Source organism: Jatropha curcas, chromosome 7 (assembly GCF_041381405.1).
Source record: "Jatropha curcas cultivar XTBG-Jc1 chromosome 7, XTBG_Jcur_1.0, whole genome shotgun sequence".
Lineage (NCBI taxonomy): Eukaryota > Viridiplantae > Streptophyta > Magnoliopsida > Malpighiales > Euphorbiaceae > Jatropha > Jatropha curcas.
In genome coordinates, this window is record NC_143157.1 from 3,555,233 (window position 1) to 3,577,763 (window position 22,531).

The 22,531-nt window shown below is 29.9% G+C and overlaps 1 protein-coding gene and 1 non-coding gene across 2 annotated transcripts; both read right to left on the bottom strand.

The window, feature by feature from the left end:
* Positions 1 to 13,094: 13,094 nt before the first annotated feature.
* Positions 13,095 to 18,792, bottom strand: THFS (10-formyltetrahydrofolate synthetase). The gene is made up of 5 exons (XM_012237919.4): positions 18,507 to 18,792; positions 18,162 to 18,311; positions 15,456 to 16,631; positions 14,527 to 14,673; positions 13,095 to 13,583 (listed from the first exon to the last, which is right to left on the bottom strand). The coding sequence occupies exons 1-5, from the start codon at positions 18,660 to 18,662 to the stop codon at positions 13,308 to 13,310; spliced, it is 1,905 nt and encodes a 634-aa protein (XP_012093309.1). The 5' UTR covers positions 18,663 to 18,792; the 3' UTR covers positions 13,095 to 13,307.
* An 826-nt stretch (positions 18,793 to 19,618) lies between these two features.
* TRNAA-AGC (transfer RNA alanine (anticodon AGC)) lies at positions 19,619 to 19,691 on the bottom strand. The gene has a single exon. It is a non-coding gene; the product is annotated as a tRNA-Ala (tRNA).
* Positions 19,692 to 22,531: the final 2,840 nt, after the last annotated feature.

The following is a 22,531-nucleotide window of genomic DNA, read 5'->3' on the forward strand; positions in this document are numbered from 1 at the left end:
GGGTGACACGCAAAATGAGGCAGTGCACTGAAAAGTGTGCCAAACAGGCCCGACGCGCTTCTCGGGTCCAGTTTCATCACGAAACGCCCAGTAACCCGAAAAAGTTAAAATGGTTAAACACATGTATTTTCTTAGCCACGGATCATTGATCCGAGAATCGAGATGATCGAAAATTCCGATCCAAACTTATGTGAAAAGGGTTTATCATCACTGAGCCTTTATGGGCAAAATTTGAGCGCCTGCACCCATTGATCATCAAAATCCATATTCTCCATTATATGTTTTAAGAAATCCCAATCAACCCTATCATAAGCCTTAGTAATATCTATCTTAAGAGCAACGAAACCCCCTTTACCCCTAACATTATGTTTCATATATGAAGAATCTCAAAGGTAAGAATAATATTATCTTGAATAGATCTACTAGGCACAAAAGCAGATTAACTAGGGACTATGATATGAGGAACGATTAATTTTAACTTGTTAGCCAAAGTTTTGGAAAGGATTTTATATAAAATATTACAAAATGCTATGGGTCTAAAGTTTCTAATATTATCAGGATTATTATTTTTAGGTATAAGGACAACCAGGATATCATTCAATAAGACAGGGAACATACATCGCTCAAGCCAATTTCTGTAGCTATTAGCTATACTTTGTCAATAAGGTGCCAAATTTCAGAGAGAAAAAAAGCAGAATTAAGCCCATAAGGACCTGGTGACTTGTCTAGATGCATTTGGAAGACGAAAGTTCTAAATTCCTCATCCAAAACTGGGGCAAAGAGACCATCATTATCCTGCACAGAGACTTTCTTTTTCACTAACCCCATAATGCGAGACGGACCCATGGTACTACTAGAATAGAGCTCTTGAAAATATTTTCCACAACCCATGCCAAACCTACCTTGCAGTAACCCAAACTACATCATCACTTCACAATCCTTTGATTTTATTGAGCAATCGTTGACCTCTAGCCAGAATGGAAGTATTTACTATTTCGGTCTCCATAATTCAACCAAAACAATTTTTGCTTATTGCCACAGCCTTGTTTCTTCCTGCAATAATAACAAATTCCATTCCTTGCACAGCTCGTTAAAAGCGACGTTATTTAGCACGTCCTGATCCCTTTCTAAAAGAGCTGCTATAATCCTTTTCCTATGTCGCACTTTCTGATTCCTTTCCCTTCCCCATTGTGCCAAACACTTCACACAATTATCTCCCTTTTCCACCACAAAATTAGACCTGAAGTCCACCCAACTATCCTGAACTACCCCTTCCCAGATCCTCCTCAATCAACCATGAATTATCGAATCGAAACAGTTGATTGCTTGGAGCATACGACTCATGCTGGTCGAAAATAATAACAAGTTTATGGTTAGATATCAGCTGACAGAACTCGTGCATGGCTATTTGCGTAAAGCTCTAACCATTGATCATTCCCGAAGCATCGATCAAGTTTTTCTCTCACAACCACCTCATTATCCCTCTGTAACTCCCATTTTAAATTAAAACTATCCACTGAAATTTTGAAAAGATTACTCTCCTTAATAGCTTCTCTAAATCCTTGCATTAAAATTCTTGGTTGGCAGTTACCTCCTTCCTTCTTCGGTTTCAACACATCATTGAAGTCGGCTATACAAATCCATGGCTCATTATCTCTAAGGACCAGAGCACGAATTACATTTCATGATGTCCTTCTATTTCTATCCGGAATCCCATAAAAGCCTGTAAACTACACTTGTTGTACCTTATGCACAAAATTACTATCTATAAAATTATTATAATAGCCCGTGATATTCATAACCTTTCCTTGCTTCCAAAGCAAAGCCAACCACCCCTCCTAGTACAACTAACCTGAAAACAACTATCATACCCTATCTATCTTCCCACTTCATTAATCCTCTTCATGCACCAACGTTTCTGACAAAAGATAAAATCCGACATAAATTTCAAGGCCAATTCCTTGAGTGCTCTGACTAGCCGGGGATTGCTGAGACCCCTGTTGGTTTAGAAGAGCAGAAAAATAAGAAAGAGAAGGAAAATTCTGCAGAGAAGGAAAATCTGCAGGTTTTGTAAGTGTGGAGAAACAAATATTCACATCTCATTATGTCCATTACAGCATAATGTAAACATTTATACTATAGCTATTCTAAAGTTTGTTCACCAACCTTCCATAAGTCAAGGAAGTTTGTTCACCAAACTTTTATAAGTCAAGAAAATTTATTCACCAAACCTACCTAAAAGCAAGGTAGTTCACCTACTTCTTGACTTCAACAAAGTACAACAAAATCTAAATGACTTTAACAAAATTTCTCCAAAAACTGTCAACCACACTTGCATCAATTTTAGCTTCAAGAGCTGTAGCTGTAACTTTAACACTCCTCCTTGATGCAAGAGTTGAGACAAACACCAAGTCTATTCCTAAGAAATTCAAATCTTGGTTTTTGCAATGCCTTGGAGAAAATATCTGCTGTTTGGTCTTCAGAACTGGAATGAACAATCTGAATTTTATTTTCCTTTTCAGCTTCACGAATTGCATGGTACTTGATTTTTGTATGCTTGGTTTTTCTATGGAAGATTGGATTCTTAACCATAGCAATAGCTGATTTGTTGTTACAAAGTATTTTAGTTGGATTCTCTTGATGAAAATTCAGAATCATCTTCAACTCCTCCTCCATGGCAGCTCTCCACTAAGGCAATTTTAAGGCTTCATCCACCTGAGTTGGTTCAAGTGAGACAACATTACATCTGTTGTAAATTTCCTCTAGGGATCTGGTTCCTCTAATTGCATAATCATCTTCATCTGATTCTTTTTCATTTTCAACTGGAAGTTCTTACTCTTGCTGAAAAAGATCTTGTTCAAAAACTGATTTAGAATTTCCTGACTCTATTTTACTCTAATCCCATTCACTTTTCTCATCGAATTTGACACTCCTGCTGACATACACATGTTTAGTAACAGGATTCAAAATTCTGTAGGCTTTGGATTCACTGTTGTAGCCTACTAAAATTCCTTTTTCAGCTCGTTGATCCAATTTCCCTCTTTTTGCATTTGGAATAAATGAATAACATATGCTTCCAAAGATTTTGAGATGACCTACCAATGGTTTAACTCCAAACCAGCTTTCGAAAGGAGTTTTTCCATCAATAGCTTTGGTTCAGCCCAAAGAACTTTGGGTAGATTTTTCTCAAACAAGAGACATCTCGCCATATTCATCACAGATCGATTCTTTCTTTCACTTACACCATTTTGTTGAGGTGTGTAAACTACAGTTAATTGATGGTGAATGCCCGCTTCTTGCAAATATTGCTTGAATTGATTGGATGTAAATTCAGCCCCATTATCAGATCTTAAAATCTTGATTGGGGAGCCAGCTTGATTCTTTACCATTGATTTAAACTTCAAGAACATTTTGAAAACTTCAGATTTGAATTGGAGGAAATATACGCAGCAGAATCTGGTGTAGTCATCAATAAACAATAGAAAATACTTACTGCCATTGTAATATGAGACACTCATAGGGCCACACACACCAGTGTGTATTAATTCAAGTTTCATAGAAGCTCTCCATGCTTGATCAGTTGGGAATGGTGTTTGGTTGAGTTTGCCTAACTGACATATTTCATATATACTGCTGTCTTCAACTACAGATGGCAAATCAACAACTAACTTCTTGGATTGTAGCAATTTTAATGAATTGAGATTGGTGTGACCAAATCTCTTATGCCACAAATCAGATTCTTCTTTATGACTCAAGCAAGATTCTTCTTCGAAGTTTCTTAAATTTAGAGGAAAGCTTCTCCTTTTCATTTTGACAACAAATAACTTTGAGCCAGAAGGATCACTTATTTCACAAATTTTATCTTTAAGTAGCAAACTGTAATTCTTATCCAGCAATTGACCAACCGAAAACAAGCTTTGATTTAGCTCAGGTACATAAAGAACATCGGAAACAAGCTTTGTACCTGACGGAGTTTGTACAATCACAGCTCCTTTGCCTTTGACATCAACAAGCCTACCATCTCCAAGTCTGACTTTTGAAGAATAGTTTGTATCCAAGCTATCGAAATTCACCAAGTTTGGTGTCATGTGGTTAGTGCAGCCACTATCAACAAGCCATGCTTCTTTAGCTTCAATTGAGACATCACATTTTTCAATTTCATTTGCAGCAAATAGTTGTTCTTCATACTTTTCAGAATTTTCGGTGACTTGTGCATAATGGGCTTGTGTTTGTTGATTCTGGTTTGTAGAACAAACTTTCTTGGTGTGACCAAATTGCTTACAAACCTTACATTGAGCTCCAGGTCTAAACCAGAAGTAGTTCTCAGTGTGGTTTGTTTTTTTGCAATGTGGACAAGGTGAAAATATGTCCTTCCTCCAATTTTTTCTGAAATTCTTCTTCATTTTTGGTTTTCTGTCAGTTTGCTGGCCTCTTGAACCTCCTTCTTGCATTTTTGTTTTATGAGTCACAACAAGAGCCTTCTCTCCAATGGTTTCTTCTTCCCTATAGGCTTTTCTTTGTTCTACAGCTTGTAGAGCATTTGAAAGCACATTCAATGATATTTGTGACATGTCCCAAGTATCTTCAAGAGAAGAAATCTTGGCTTCAAATTTTTCAGGGAGAGTCACCATAACTTTCTCCACAATTCTCTTCTCTTCTAACTCTTCTCCCAACAATCGAATTTGGTTTACAATTTTCATAACTCTATCAACATAATCTTTTACCTTTTCATTGTCCTTCATTTTCAACATTTCAAGTTCTTTTCTTAAATTAAATACATGTATCTATCTAGTTTTTTCAGATCCATGATACTCAATTTTTAACTTCTCCCAAGCTTCATGTGCTGTCTCACATGTCATAATCTTGGTGAAGATAGGATCTGCAACAGCTGCATGGATATAGGACAGAGCTTTTAGAGCCTTAGCAACCTCTTCTTCATGTTGTCTAATATGCTGAAGGGTTGGATTTTGATTAAGAGGTGGAGGTACTCTGTTTTCCTCCACATACTGCCATAATCCAAGCCCCTTAAAATAAGCTCTCATCTTCACAGCCCAAACATGGTAGTTTTCCCCATTAAAATGAGGTGGTGAAAGAGACATGCTGCTGGAAGCCATTTGAGGAAAAGCAAATAAACAGAAAATATCACAAATTCTAGTTTATTTGGTGGCTTTCTTTATGATTTTCACTCAAACACACACAGCCCTTCAAGATCAAGATAACTCTGATACCACTTGTTGGTTTAGAAGAGCAGAAAAATAAGAAAGAGAAGGAAAATTCTGCAGAGAAGGAAAATCTGCAGGTTTTGTAAGCGTGGAGAAACAAATATTCACATCTCATTATTTCCATTACAGCATAATGTAAACATTTATACTAGAGCTATTCTAAAGTTTGTTCACCAACCTTCCATAAGTCAAGGAAGTTTGTTCACCAAATCTACCTAAAAGCAAGGTAGTTCACATACTTCTTGACTTCAACAAAGTACAACAAAATCTAAATGACTTTAACAAAATTTCTCCAAAAACTGTCAACAACACTTGCATCAATTTTAGCTTCAAGAGTTGTAGCTGTAACTTTAACGACCCTGACAGTTCCAACAAAGGGACTTCATTGGACTCTGCGGTCTTACTTTCTAGGACTAACCGCTTTTTTTGTTACTTGCCCTTCGAGAGAATCCTTGAGGGAGGAAACTGTTGAAGATAATTTATTTTGTTTTCTTGGACCTTTCTTTAACTCTTTTGGCTTCTGTACCTCATTCTCCTCAAGCTGACCCATTGTCTCAATAATAAATTGCACGTGAGGTGATTCTACGTCCATCTGTCCACTCCCCTCCTTGATATTAGTTCTATGGCTTGAGATTCCATTGCCATATGGCATCTGATCACATAGCTCAGAATTTGCACAAACTCGGGTATTCCACTCACCCCTATTATCCCACCTGCCATCCATCGTAATGATGTTCTCAACCTGAAGCCAACCACTGATTCATTATGTTGCTATAATGAGGTGGCACCCTTATTTTGTCATCCCAAGCAAGAATCAACTCATCCTTCCTCTTATGAAGTCTTTGTTCACAAAAGCTGTCCACATGACCCAACCTTCCGCAGAGGAAGCAAAACACCAAAATCCTCATAGCAAAAGAGCACAAATAGAGCCTCCCCATTCGAGGCAATGAGTTTCCTTTTCCGTCTTAAAAGCTGTCGGACGTCCACCGTTACCCTGACACGCATAAAGGTCCGATAACTCGCAGACAGGCCCTTGGTATCATATTTGAGAAACCGTCCTATGAAGTGTCCAAGCAATTTAGTTACAGGTTCTTGTATAAAGTCAGTCGGGATATCATGTATCTGAACCCAGAAGGGCACATGCATTAATGGAACAGTCAAATGGTCCTCTCATTCCTCAGTTTATGCAGTATCAGTAGGTTTTTGTTGAAGTGCCAAGGAGCTCCTAGCACCCTATCTACATCCACATCATTGAAAAAGCGATACAAGTATCTCTTGGCACCTAAATCTTTGATCCCTACACCCCCAATTAGGTGCCAATAGGTCGGCAAAGAGATTTCTCATCAAGGTGAAGTTTAAAGAATTTAGGATATGAAAAATCCCTACAAGGCAATATTCGTAAGGGTTCTTTGAGGTCGTTGTTACCCCTTCCACTTGGTACCCATCTTCTTCCTCCTCCAGCAGAGAAAGGGCTTCCATTAGATTGCTCCATAATCATTGAGGAGAAGAATGGCGGTGGCTAGGTTTAGGGTTTTACGAAAAGAGAAAAAGTTCATGCTATCGAGAGTATACGAAAACCACAGCCTAAGTTCCTATTAGTTTACGTAATGCTAGAATTTTACTTGCAATCACCCAACTTTAAAACCAAAGAATTGAATATTAATTAATAAGTTATGTGTTGTCTTCTTTAATGATGACTGAATGGTCTCATTCTCTAGCTCTGGATTTCCCATTTTGAAGGTGACATTTCCCTCACTCAACGTTTTTATTCCATTTTAGGTGGGATAGAGCTATTAGGTGTTTGGAAAACAAAGATTCGAGGGTAATATTCTTGTACGACGTCATTTATTTGGATACAGTGAGACGCTTGACATTTATTCACCTATCATAAGAAAATGTTTGCTTTTGCCTTTTTTTTTTCCAGTCTCGCATGAGCTCGTATGTACACAATTTTAAAGAAAAAGTCAGAATGATAGCCGTGGAAATGTTTATTAGAATCTAGAATCCATAAGTCAAGGAATCCGAAAGCCCAATGGTGTTTAAAGAAAGAAATAACGCCCAATTTGTTTGAATTTGAGGATAATATAATTTCGTCAAATTTTTTTTATATATAATTATTATCTCAACTTTGTATCAAATGATTAAATATCCAATTTTTACTGAAAGTAACATAACTTTTTAACTAATAAAATTTATTAGCCGAAAATATAAAATATTTTTCAGATGTTTTCAGCTTTTAATAATTTATCCAAAGCTAGTATGTTTTCAGCTTTTAATACAATATTTAAATTGCCGAGACGGTCGAAAGTCAAGTTGAGACATATAAAATATGTGTATAGAATATGTATTTCACTGAAAGAACCGAATCTAATCAATGAAATTAAAGTATATTCATGGATTTACTTGAGAATATTTTCATGGTTGGATTGCTTGAATAAAATTAGGAGAGCAATATTACTTGGAAAAAGGGGAAAAAGAGGTAGGAAAATGCAAAAGAAAAATAAGAAGTATTATTATTATTTTCTTTCTTTGGTTATTCTCCAGCTTTGCATTTGGATGGAGAAAAAAAAAGCAGAAAGAAAATAAATTATATTTCACATTATTAAAAGGAGAAGGAAAATAGATTATATTTCACATTATTAAAAAGAGTAATGCATAAATTTACATTGTGAAGTGCGTGTCAATACACACTCTGATGTGTAAAAAAATAATAATAATAAAACTGACATGTAAAAAAAAAAAAAAGTACAAATCGGATGTAGTTTTTTTTTTTTTTTTTTCAAATATAATATATTAGGATGTAGTTTTGACAAATATATAACCAAAATGACAAAAACAATATACTTCTCTTTATGGCTTTTCCTACTGTACAAAAATACATATTTCTGTATTGATGTATAATTTACAATTCAATGACATACGGTTAGTAAACTTGCTATAGATTCTCTCTTTTTTCTTTAAGTTGTTTTTATATATACTTTTTCTTCTCAATTTTTGTACGGATTATTTTTTAAAAAAAAATGGTACAAGACCCTTCCTTCTCTCCGTATATAAAGCAAAGGGTTCAATAACTTTTTTTTATATAAAAAGAATTATTAGTAGAAAAAAATAATACAATTATAAGACAAACACAAGATAGGAGAGCTATGAAATTTGAAATTTAAAAACCTATAAAGATAGTAAAAGTCATATCTATGCTTATATCTTAGCTAGCAAAAAATATATTTCACGCACAACTGTATTTTTTTTTAATTGATAATGGTCTAAAATTATAATTTCAATGACGATGATCATATTTTAGTTAGAAATAATTATGAACTTAATAAAAATAATATGTAAAACAAATCTAAATTTTGATAGGCATTTCAGCGGAAAATAATTTCAATGCACATGGTCAGTAATTCCTGATGCATATAATAGTTTTCATAACTTAATATCTAAGGGTCTATTTGCTAAAATTAGCTGTTCTGGAGGTTGTTAGTTACTTTAGTAATATTTAACTATTTGAATAGTTTTTTCATCAAACGACTAAAAGCTAAATGTTATATATGTTAACTTTTTATAAAACACTACCTTAACCTTTAAAAGCTAGTTCAAAAGTTATATTACCCAACACTCTATAAAAATAACGTTTAACGTAACGCTAAAAATTACTTAAAAAGTTGCTCAACAAAACCTATATAACAGAATGATCAGGTGATATTCTTCTAATAGTGATAAGATATTATTATTTTTAATATGTAGTTAACTTATTTATAATACTAAAGAGAAAAAAAATTAAATCTCTTTTTCAAATAAGAGAACCAATATTTTAATTTGTACTAGTATTAGAACCCGCGTGATGCACGGAGCAATATTTAAGGATGAAATAATTTTTTATAACTTCAACACAAACACAACATGAAAATTAAACAATTGACATGAGAACGACACGTTTAACCTACTTAATATCATAAACAGGTTAAGTAGGTTGTGTTGACCCATGTACAACTCGTATAACCCGCTTAATATCATAAATAAGTTAAGTGGATGTGTTGACCTATATACGACCCATCTAACCTGTTTATAGTATTTTTAACTTTTAACCTATTTAACTCCAATTATATTTAAAAATAAATTTTCACATGTAAAATCCATAAATTCTTCAAGATTTATAATTAAAATAAAAAAATAATATAACAATAAAATTTTAATAGGTTTTAGTTGGAGTATTTATATTTAACACTAAAATTACCTCTTTACTCTTAAATAAACAGGTCACTTATCTAATCTGCATGTCAACCCGCGACACAACACATTTATATTTGTGTCATAAATGGATGACTTATTTATAACACGAACTCATTTAACCTCAACCTTAACCCATTTATTTCGCGTGTTGGCGTGTCGTGATCCATTTTGACACCCCTAGTATGACCTACATAAAAAAATGCACACACACTATTAATGTATTTTTCAATAGTGATAATAATTTTTAGAATTTAACTAATTATATTGAAATAAGAAATTAAATATTTTTTTATTTTATATTTATGATTTATTATAAATAATTGTTTATTTATTTGAAATATTAATGTATTATACTTATTTAGTGTTGCGTGTCCTAAACGTGTCAATCTCCTACTTTTTTAAAAATTTCGTATCGCGTACATTCCTGTACCGCATGATAAAGTGTTTTTTTATTTATTTTTGTATCTTTTTTATTAATGAATAATCAAAAATAAGAAGAAACTAAATTTTTTTTCAGAAAAACTTTTATTACTTTTTTTTTTGGATATAAAAGAAAAATAAAATTAATTTTCTCTACAAATTTATTTTTATAGTTTTCTATTTTTCTTCTCATTTGAAGAGAAAATTATCAGAATTCTTTTCCCTTATTCTTCTTTCTTATTTCCAAATAAAATAGTTTTTGCTTATTAATATTAATTTTATTTTTTTCCTCCTATATGATATTATCTGAAAATATAATTTTTTTTTTCTCTTATAATCCACACGATACGCAGGGTAATATTAAAATATGAAATAGTATTTTATAACATCATTTAAAAATAGTAAAATTATGTAAAAAAATGACAAATTATATCTTATTAAAATATGCTGAAAAGTTGCGATGTTAAGATATGTCTTCTTAAATATCATGCGAAATTTTTTATAAAGTATGCAATAGCAAAAGTCATGCATGGTATGACCTATATAAAAAAAAATGCATATGCACTATTAATATGTTTTTCAACGGTGATAATAATTTTGAGAATTTAACTATTGAAATAAGAAATTATGTATTTTTTTATGTTTATGATTTATTATAAATGATTTTTTATTTATTTGAAATTTTAATGTATTACTTATTTAATGTAGTGTGTCCTAAACATATGGATGTCCTACTTTTAAAAATTATCGTATCCGTACGTTCCTGTATTTCATGTCCCGTGTCCGTGCAACCTAACTCCTGGTATATGAGACTACTCCTTATATCAAGCTAATCAACTAAGGTTTTTTTTTTATTACCAATAAAAATAAAATATTTTTTTTAATTTACTTTTGTGTCATTGAAATAAGAAATTAAGTATTTTTTAATTTTATGTTTATGATTTATTATAAATAATTATTTATTTATTTAAAATATTAATATATTACTTATATAGTGTAGTATGTCCTAAGCGTGTGGATGTTCTATCTTTTCTAAAAATTATCACATCCCGTTTCCATGTAACATAGCTCATGGTATATGAGACTACTCAATACACAAAGCTAATCAACCAAGGTTTTCTTATTACCAATAAAAAATAAAGTATTTTTAAAATTTTTTTGTGTCGTTGAAATAAGAAATTAAGTTTTTTTTATTTTATGTTTATAATTTATTATAAATTCGTGTATATTTATTTGAAATATTAATGTATTACTTATTTAGTGTAGTGTGTTCTAAGCCTGTGGATGTCCTATTTTTTTTAAAATTGTCGTGCGTTTCAATTTATATTTTTTAAATTGCTTATATATTATTTATTTAATAGTAATACATTATTAATTCATACTCTTTTTAAACGTGTTGATTACTTATTAATTATTTTGTAAAAAGAAATAAATTTATATTAATATATTAAATTAAATGCTAGAGATAATCTTTTTTATAGATATTATCTTGATAGATGGATTATCTGAAAATATAAAACAACTGATCTTTTTATAATTCTTACAATTGTTCTAAATTGTGCGAATTTTAACATCCGTCATTCTATAATCCAAAATAATGTCAAGTGGCAAATTGTGCTACTTACACTTGTCTTTCATATAAAGTAAACTACCTGGTTTTATATATTATATAGATAAAAATAGATAGATATAAATTTTTCAATAGTGATAATAATTTTAAATTTTAATAAATTACATGAAATAAGAAATTTAGTATTTTTTATTTTATGTTTATTATTTATTATAAATGATTGTTTATTTATTATCATATCCCATATATTTCCGTATCTCATGTCCGTGTCAGTGCAACCTAGTTTATAGTATATAAAACTACCTCATATGTCAAGATAATCATTAAAATAAGAAATTAAATATTTTTTATTTTATAATTTGGTTATATTTATTTTAATTTAATTATATTAAAATAAAAAAATTAAGTATTTTTATTTTATATTTTTTATTTATTATAAATGATTGTTTATTTATTATCTTATATTACGTAGGTTCCATGTCTTGTGTCCAGTTTCTGTATAACTTAACTGCTGGTATAAATTAAATATTTCTTTTTTATGGCTTGTGTTATTTGTATTTTTAATTAAATTTTAATTTAATTTAATACATTATCTTAATAGGATTTAACTAATAGATATTATCATGTAAATACATTATCTAAAAATATAAAACAATTTATCTTATTACAATTGCTGTCATTACAACTTATCTTCTTACAACTGTACTAAATAATTATTATCCTCATATTTGCAATTTAAGAGGTTTACACTTGATTTCCATATAATGCAAATTGCTCCATTTATATTTATATATATATATATATATATATATATATATATATATATATATTGTATCTTTACGTTTCAATTTATATTTTTTAAATTGCTTATATATTATTTATTTAATAGTAATATATTATTTATTCACTCTTTTTAAAAGTATAGATTACTTATTGATTATTTTGTAAAAAGAAATAAATTTATATTAATATATGAAATTAAATGCTATAAATAATCTTTTTTATGAATATTATCTTGATAGAGAGATTATCTGAAAATATAAAAAAACTGACTTTTTTACAATTTTTACAATTGTATTAAATTATGTGAATTCTAACATCCGTCATTCTATAATCCAACTGTTCTACTTATACTTGGCTTCCATATAAAGCAAACTACCCTACTTTTATATATTATATAAATTTTTAGAACTCTTAAAGATTTGAAAACTTTATTTCACTCATAAAAATAATAAATTAAAATAAAATAATAATATCATCAAATATATTGTTAACCTAATATGCAAGTAGCAAGTATTTTTATTTTAATTAATTTTGATAATTCATATAAAAGTTATTAAAACCTAACGGTACACAAAGACTTCTTTATAGATACATAAATTTCCTTTTCTCAACTATAGTTTTACCCCTCTTTTAATTTACATTTATTTGCGATTAACATATCTGAAATCCCTAAAAAAAACATAAAATGCAACTTCAACAAATATATTACACCACACAATTAATATTCATAATCATATTAATGTGAGGATAATCAAATAGAACCAATTCACAGAACTAAGTTACCCTTCTGATGGAGTCAAATATCAGAAAAGACAAATGAATTGGAGAGGGTCAATTGCAAATTTATGATGAAAATTAAGAAGTTTAACTTAGAAAATGTTTATTATATTTTTTATTTTAGCTCTAAATAAGAGCTTTTTTTTTAATTCAAGGCTCAAACATTAAAGCTGAAAAACAATAAAAGAAAGAGAGAACAAGAACAAACAAACAAAAGAAGCTCATAGTGCATTATGTACTTCAAGAATGGCAGCAGTCTTAACAAACAATAGAGAAGCACATAACCTTGGGGAGCTCTGTTAGCTTCAGGAGAGGCCAATTACCTTACCTGTGGCAGTGTCCAGATCGATGTCATAAAAGCAAGGCCTTGTCGGAAGTCCTGGCATTGTACTCATTGTCCCAACTAAAGGATAAATGAAACCAGCTCCAATGCTTGCTCTTACATCCCTTATCGGTAAAACAAATCCGCTGGGTGCTCCCTTCTCACTTGCATTGTGGGAAAATGAATACTGGGTTTTGGCCATGCAAATAGGTAGACCAGAGAATCCCTGTCTGCTGTACATCTCAATTTGCTTCTCAGCCTGGTTACATAGAAAGAGAGGTCATGCCGAAGAAATAGATCCCCAACTTTTTTTCTCAGTCAAAAATAAAAATTTAAAAAAAAAAAAGTTTCTGAGGACTGAATGCATAAAAAACACTGGATTTTTAATGAGAATTCAATTTAAGATCCCAAGTTTAAATTGTATCAATATAAACCAATTCTGAACAAGATTTCATCAAATATAACTGGAAACGCATGCAAATTGCACTCATCTTTTAGGCAACAATAAGACAAGTACGAAATAATTGAAAATATATTTGGCATTATAATAATACATAATTTAGGATAAATGATAGAAACATCTTTTGCAATTTTATATTAGCCCTAATTTATTACCAAGAATCACGGAGAGAATTTTTACTAAGTGACTTTGCTGTCTGAAAGGAACACTCATGTAGTTTCCATGTACTTCTAGTTAGTGGTTACATTGATAGTGGCCGGTTGATGAAATGCAGTAATGAAATTCTACTTTCATGGTTTGAAATTTATGGAGGGTTTTAATAAACTGAAACCATAATCTAAAGTCATAGCCCCTTTTGTGAAGCCAATTATTGAAACAAGCATAAAGAATGGAATGGTCAAGCGCAAAAACCCAGTAAACAAAATTTATAAACATTGCCAATGCAAATACAAGAAGAAATGTTAATTTTTTAGCATTTTTAATATTTTTAATCTCATTGTCTAGACTGTGCTTGTATATTTTTAATATATTTATATTAAAAATATTAATCAGACTTGCAATTACTAGGTCTTTTGTGGTTGCGAGTGTTAAAAATATTAAAGAAGAAAGAAATGGAACCAGAAACAAGAGAATCCAAATTTCCAATTCAACCACAAAAGAATTAACGTGCACTTTAACCTTGGGACAGAATGAACCTGGAAATTGAACAGTCAATTCAAAAACAATATGAGAAAGCTTTTACCTGCTCTGAGTACTCGACACCTTGAGCACCATATGACCTTGCTATAGCTTCTATTTTCTCCTTGATACTAATTTCCAATGGATATAAAAACTTCAGTGGTTGTGTCACATTCTCACAGGCTTTTTGAACCGCAATTCCTAGGTCCACCTGAAGACCAATCATAGTTAGTTCACTACAAAAGTATCCTATAACATCGAATTATTTGTCTACCAAAAATGCACAAGCAACCAATCATAGAATATTATGTTGGTTCATGAATCAATACATTTCAAAAAAGGCCAAAATTCAAGATTATTGAAATTTGGAATTTTAGATGTTATATTTCTAGCTTTGGAATTTTGGATCCTTGATTAATCGGAATTGTAATTACTAGGTCTAATAGTTTGTTCTGTAATTCAAGTTCATCAATTAACTAAGGTGCAGTTCAATAAGATGCAATTGAATATAATCAAAATAAAAATTCAATAATATAGTGAACTAAAAAGTTATTTCATTACATTTAATTATACAATACCAAAAAGTTCATAAGAAGATTTTAGATCATGCAAGAGAAAGGGGTCTTTTCCAATTTGAATCATTAGATATGGTCTTTAGAAGTCAGTCAACATTTAGGTTTAGAGTCTAAAGTTAATAGCCTAAGTCTTGAATGTTCTAGAGTTTTCTGAAAATAGGAATGTCATAATTTCATTTGTATATATGTTGATTCCTCATGAATATATTCAATAACTCTAAAAGGAAGTGAGCTCCTTCCCCACATATATTCCCATCCTAAAATATCATTTCTTTATCATAGTTTTTCTGTTTCAATTTTTCGAGGCTGCATCAGTTTGTGGTAACAGAACTAGTCATCAAGATTAATTGTAGTATAACAGTTGACCTATTCTTACAAATTGAGAATAACAATCAATGAATAGGATTAAGTGACTTACCGCTCCCTTCCCACCATGGGCATGATGTGTACAGACAACAGCATCATATGCTCCAGCAGCCAATGCCGCATTTTTAACTGCACTAAGTTCTGCTTCAGTATCAGTAGAGAACATGTTCACAGCAACAACAACATTTACCCCATAAGACTTTGTATTTGAAATATGCCTAGCCAGATTCACACAACCAGCTTCAACCAAAGGCACATTCTCAGTTGTGTAGGCATGGTCAAGAGGCCTTCCAGCAACAACTTCTGGCCCACCACCATGCATCTTCAGGGCTCTGATTGTTGCAACAATAATAGCACACTGAGGCATTAAACCACTATATCGGCACTTAATATTCATGAACTTCTCAGTTCCAATATCAGCACCAAAGCCAGCTTCTGTGACCACAAACCCACCTGGCCCTACCAGCTTCAATGCAATTTTATCAGCTACAATTGAAGAATTTCCATGAGCAATGTTTGCAAAAGGACCAGCATGAACAAGAACAGGAGTTCCTTCAAGGGTCTGCATTAGAGTAGGATTGATGGCATCTTTCATTAGTACAGTCAAAGCACCTCCAACACCAAGATCATCAGCTGTTATAGGGTCACCAGCCTTGCTATTTCCAACAACCATATTCCCAAGCCTTTCCCGCATATCAGCAAGAGATGTAGTAAGGGCCAGAACTGCCATTATCTCACTAGCAACAGAAATATCAAATCCTGTTTCTCTCAGCATTCCCTTTTCTTCAGGACCTTGACCAACAGTAATCTTCCTCAAGAATCGGTCATTGACATCCATAACTCTCCTCCATGTAATTGAATTTGGATCTATATCAAGTCTAGCAAACTTCTTAATTTCTTGTGCAGTGAGTTCCTCTGGTTTAGTCTTGGAGATACCAAGCTTCTTCAAACGCCTAAACATTATATCACTAAAGGTTCTTTTTCCTTCTTTGTTAGGTAGGCATAATCGGTTGAAAAGAGCTTTATCAGATTGAGATGACTCATGGAAAATTCGAGTATCAATAGCAGCTGCAAGGAGATTGTTTGCAGCTGTTATTGCATGGATATCCCCCGTTAGGTGAAGATTGAATTCGTCCATTGGAATCACCTGACTATAACCACCACCTGCTGCACCCCCTTTAATTCCAAAAGTAGGTCCTTGTGATGGTTGGCGAAGGCAGGTGACAACCTAACATCATCATAAAAAAATAGCAAATGATCAGATTTGCAATTGGAATTTATGCATCTATGCAATCACTATACATAATATGAATTGACTACACTGAAGATGCAAAGGAGATACAGAATATAAACAACTGTCAATGATATAGCTACATGTATCTAAGTCAGCTAAACTTGCTCTTTTCAAAGGAAAATGTTAGAGATGCAACTACCCTAGTTTGCAGTTTTCTTAATTTAAAAAGTCTTATTATTCCTATATTGTTTTTGTTAGGAGTTCTACTATTTAGTAGTCTGCCAATTTAGTAGTTTTTTATTTTATTTATGGTAGGAGATCTACTTCAAGTAGAATTACTTTAACTAGTACTTGCATTCCTCTATAAATTGGAGGCATTAAGTATGAAATAAAACAAGCAGAATGATTTTCAACTAATAAATTGAGTTCTAGACTCTCTCTAATGAGTCTAAGGCTAGAACTCCATTTTAATGAGCCTAAGGTTGGAGTTCAAATTTAACGAGCTTACAATTTTCAGCAACAATAGGTCGAGGATTGAATCATAGTAAAACCGAAGTTTTAGCTTTTGAATCAGATTTTACTTTTAACAAGCCCATGATGAGATCATAGTTGCGTGAACACAACAGAAAACCACAAAAGAAAAATTATATTATCAGAGAAGAGTGAACCTTAGAACTGTTAAACAAATCCTTTGCCATCTTAGGACAACAATAACTTCAACAATGAGAACAAGTGTATCTGAAGGGAATAAAATGTGTTTGTTCATGAAGAATCTGGATAATAGAATTTAAGGATTTTCTACTTAGGCTCTGTTTAGTAACAACTTTTAAGGTAACTTTTAATGTTTTGACTAGGTCAAAACACTGATAGTTATAGCGTACGGTAAGTTAATCTATACAGTAACTTTTAGAAGTTAAGGGAGCTAATCATTTCACAATAATTAATGGATAATTTTTTAACACTACCTATTATAAAACCATTATCTTTACTCTTTTTTGTCATTTTCAATTTTACAGTTAATTAAACAACTATTTCTACCAACTGAACACTTTCACTTTAAACCGCTGTATAACCAACTAATAGATAATACCTAATACCTAATAACTAACAGCTATTAGAACAGTTAACTACTACTAAAACAAACCCTTAGTACAATCAGCATTTAAAATCTGTGCAGACACCAAATGAGTTGTGACATAACATTATGCTTGATAAACGTAGTGACAGGAGAAGAAAACCAAATGTTGTTACTTGGATGAAAAACTTCATCAAAATTTTCAAGATCAGAGTGAAATCAATGTAGGAAAAAAATGAAGCAAGAACAACACCATAATAATTCTCGACTATGATTATCTATAAAAGATATAGATCCATAAAAATGACTGAAACCAATGGATAGCATGTCCAAGAATTACTAAATATTAGTAAAAGGAACAATTGAGTATACAGAATCTGGACAATAATGGAAAAGATGAGAACCACTAAAGTTCCTGTAACATAAAAAAAAAATCTTAAAATAACTACCTTTTTATCAAGAAATGCTCCCAAAGCTTGACAAAGCCCAACCGTAGTAGTTGATTTGCCTTCCCCAAGTGGTGTAGGCGTAATCCCTCCAACAACCACATAGTACCCATCTGGTGATCCTTCAAGCTCATCAAGAGCAGACAATAACACCTACACAAAATATAGCTGAACAATCTTACTTTTTCTTTAAATGAAAAAAAAAAAAAAAAAAAAAAAAAAAAAAAAAAAAACAAGAACAAAACATCTTATCTCGTATTAACCAAAGCAGAAATAAATCTAAAGGCAATCAATGAAAATAAATAATCAAGAAAAAGAAATCCATTAGACGGATAAAAAGTAATGTACCTTGGCTTTGTATTTTCCATAGAGATCATAATGGTTGGGACTAAGATTGAGGTCCTTGGCAATCTCAGAGATATGAAAAGGCTCAACTGAGTTAGCAATGTCAATATCTGCTGGTACAGGAGACACTACTTGCAGCTTCCTCCTTGATGTACTCATTTTTCTTTTTCCCTTTTTTTTTTTTTAATTTATGGGTTTTGGGTTTTGTTTCAGTTCTGCAAGAATTTATGTCAAGAAAATCTGTATATTCACAAGTTAATATTGGATTGTGTGCTCTTCTTATCTAAGCAGAGGTAGTGGTAGTTGCCGGGGGTGGGAGTAGAAAAGGAACGATAACCTTACAGTCAAAAATTTCTATGGATGTCCGATTAACGGTGAGATTTGTAAGAATATGGATGATATGTTGTAATCTTATTGAGCTGTGAACCAATATCATGTGACTCTAGAATGTCGCAGTTGACTGGCGAATATGGCTGGACTGACTGAAATGCAAAAAGGGTCAATAGCGGCAAAAATGGAAAATTCATAAATTTTGAGGAGCAAAACCCAAATCTTTTTCTTAGCGTAGTTTTTTATAAAATTTTAAAAAAAACTGAAAAATATTTTTTTTTCCGAATACGTCAGTTTTCTATTTAAAAAATTAAAAATAATTTTTTAAAATTTAATTAAAATTTGAAAAACAATTTTAACTAAATAGTTTTCATTTACAACAAAATGTATGATTTTCAACTGTTTTTTATTTTTAAAAATAATATTTTCATAATTAAAATTATAATTTTTTAATAAAATATTTTCATTTCAAAAAATGAAAAATATTTGAATAAGATAAAAAATTATATTATGATTTATATTTAATTAATTTATTATAACAAATATTATCCTTTATTGTTAAAAATATTTACAAAATAACAAAATTGATATTGTTATTATTATGAATAATCAATAATAAAAATTTAAATATTTTACATAAAAAATTTCTGAATTTATTTTATAATATTTTATTTCTTTTAATTATGAAATTTATAAATAATATTTGTAAAGTTTTTAAAGAAAAATATGATTTTTTAATTATTATACGCACTCTAAATTAATAGCAAATATAGGAAAATATAAAATGGAGATGCGGGGTATCGATCCCCGTACCTCTCGCATGCTAAGCGAGCGCTCTACCATCTGAGCTACATCCCCACATATGAAAAAATGATAGTTTTTATTATATACTTGTGTTAATTATAACCTTTGTCTATATGATCTCTCGTAGGCATGGCCACCAGTTCATTTTGAACCAGAATTGAATCGAAATCGAACCATACTATAGATAAACTAGAACCAAATCGAAACTTTCAGTTCAAAATTTTGAACCTTAATCGGCAGTTCAAGGGTTGGTTAAAATTCATGTGAATGTTAAAATCTGAACCTGAACCGATCCTGAACCGGCGGCTCCAGTCCGATTCAAACTGAAACTTTTCTATTTTTATTTTTTAAATATTAATTACTTAGCCTATTTTATACATCTCTAAAATTTTCAATAATATTTTACGACATGGTATACTTTACTTAAGATTTTTTTTTTAAAATACAATTTACTTTAAAAGTTAAAAATCTAAAAAGTAAAATAGTAAGAAAGAGAGAGCTATTTAGTCTAAACCTATATTGTTTTTAACTCTTTTTTTTTTTAACCCTTTTAAATTGTTTACTAAGTTTAAAATTACATTCTTTTGAAGCATTTTTCAAAATTTTCTTATAATTTGTTTAATTAATAACATTTAAACAAAATAAAGTGATAATTTATTTGATTATTTTTTAAAATTAATTAATTTTATTCTTATATGAGTATGAGCATTCTAAAATTTATTTATAATAAAATTTATCAATATTTTTTAAACTCATATTAATATTTTCAAAAGAAAGATGTAACGTTAGAACCGATATAAATATATATATATATATATATAAATATATATATATATATATATATATATATATATATATATATCGCCGAAAATCGTGATCGGAACCGCACCGGAACAGGCCAGAACCGACGGTTTAAAGGCTAGTTTAGGTTCAACATTTTAAAAATTTTGAACCAGCAGTTCAATGAACCGGCCATACTCTCCCATTCATAATATGCTAATTTATAGTTTATAATAATAATAACCTATAATTTATACTCTATACTATATATAAATAAATATAGAAATGAGGAGGAATAATGGAATTTCCCATACTAGCTTTAGTTTAATTTAAAATTTCTACTATATATTTTTAGTTAGATTTTTAATGCATTCTAATTGGAGAAAATAAATTCATTTATCCTTTTGAATATTCTTTTTGTTATATTTTTTATGCCTTTTAAGTTGAGAAAATAGATTCTATCTATCATTTTGAATATCATTTTACTTATATTTTTTTATGTATTTTAATTCGAGAAAATACGTATATTTATATTCTTTATTTGATCTTGCATTATTATTGTCCAATGATTTTTATAATTAACTAGTCTATAATCTATAATATATGTAAAAGTATGAATAAGGGGTGAACATTGGGTTCCTAAAATGCCCCTACTAAATTTATGAATTGACAAAAATATCATTACTAAACTTGTTATAATTATGATATCAATTTATTATTTTTATTATATTAATATTATAAATTTAATCTCATTCTAATTAAGAATTTATATTATCATATCATTATATATATGTTGCTTTTGACTATCAAGAATTGTTAAATAAATTATTGAATTTGCAATCATGTATTCTTCTTGCGGTAAGTATAATTTCTTAATTTATATTTCATTTATCGATTAGAATTATATAATAATTTTAATTAGATTGATTATATTAGTTTCCTTAATCTTATTATTTTTATTACTTGCATTTTTTTGTCCGTTTCTAAAGCTAGAAACTACATTATTTTTTCTTTCGTTGCTGAGAGGTGGTTCTATAAACGGGTTAGCAACAAAATTTATGAAAACAATTATAGTTAAGAGGATTCAAACTTGAGACCTTCCACTCCTTATATAAGTGAGAAGATCAACTAGATCACCACTTAATTGGCAATTTTGTTAGTATTTTATTAGTTGATTAATTAAAAATATCATTAAAAATAATTTAGTCCTATTCTGATTAGGAAACTTTTGGAATTCGTATACATATAAAAATACTATGATTTAATATCTTATAAGTTAAATATATTATAATATAAGATATTAAATTTATTAATCCCTTATTGATAGCTCTTTTTTATTAATATTATAAATTTAATCTCATTACAATTAGAAATTTGATTTTCATCCTATTCTAATTATGATATCAATTTATTATTTTTATTATATTAATATTATAAACTTAATCCCACTCTAATTAGGAATTTGTCCTTTAATACTATTCTAATTAGGAATTTGTCCTTTAATACTATTCTAATTAGGATTTTGTACTATCATACTACTTACGTTTTTTTAATTACTTTTGAGTTTTGACTATCAAGAATTTATTACTCTATACTATCTAGAATTATTACATCAAGATTTGCTAATTTGTAATTATTGAGTTTGCAATCATATCTTCCTATGATAGGTATAATATCAACTTTCTCTATTTACAAAGTAATAGAATAATTTATGTTTATATTTCTTAAGTATGTTCTAGCAACTATATGAAGTTTAATCTAATTCTAAATAGAAAATTATTAAAGATTTTAATTTTATTGGTTGAAAAATAAAGCTAATTTAATTATTAAGGATTTTAATTTTCTATTTACATGTAAATTCTATTGAATAAAATAATAAATTATATTGTATAAGATATACATGTAAGAATATAAAATTTTAAAAATTTTAATTTTATTGGTTGCAAAATAAAGCTAATTTAAGTATTAAGAATATAAATTTTCTATTTAAATTTAAATTTTATTGGATAAAATAATAAATTATATTATATATTATATAAAATATGTATGGTAAGAATATCAAACTTTAAGAATTTTAATTTTATTGGTTGAAAAAATAAAAATAATTTACTTTT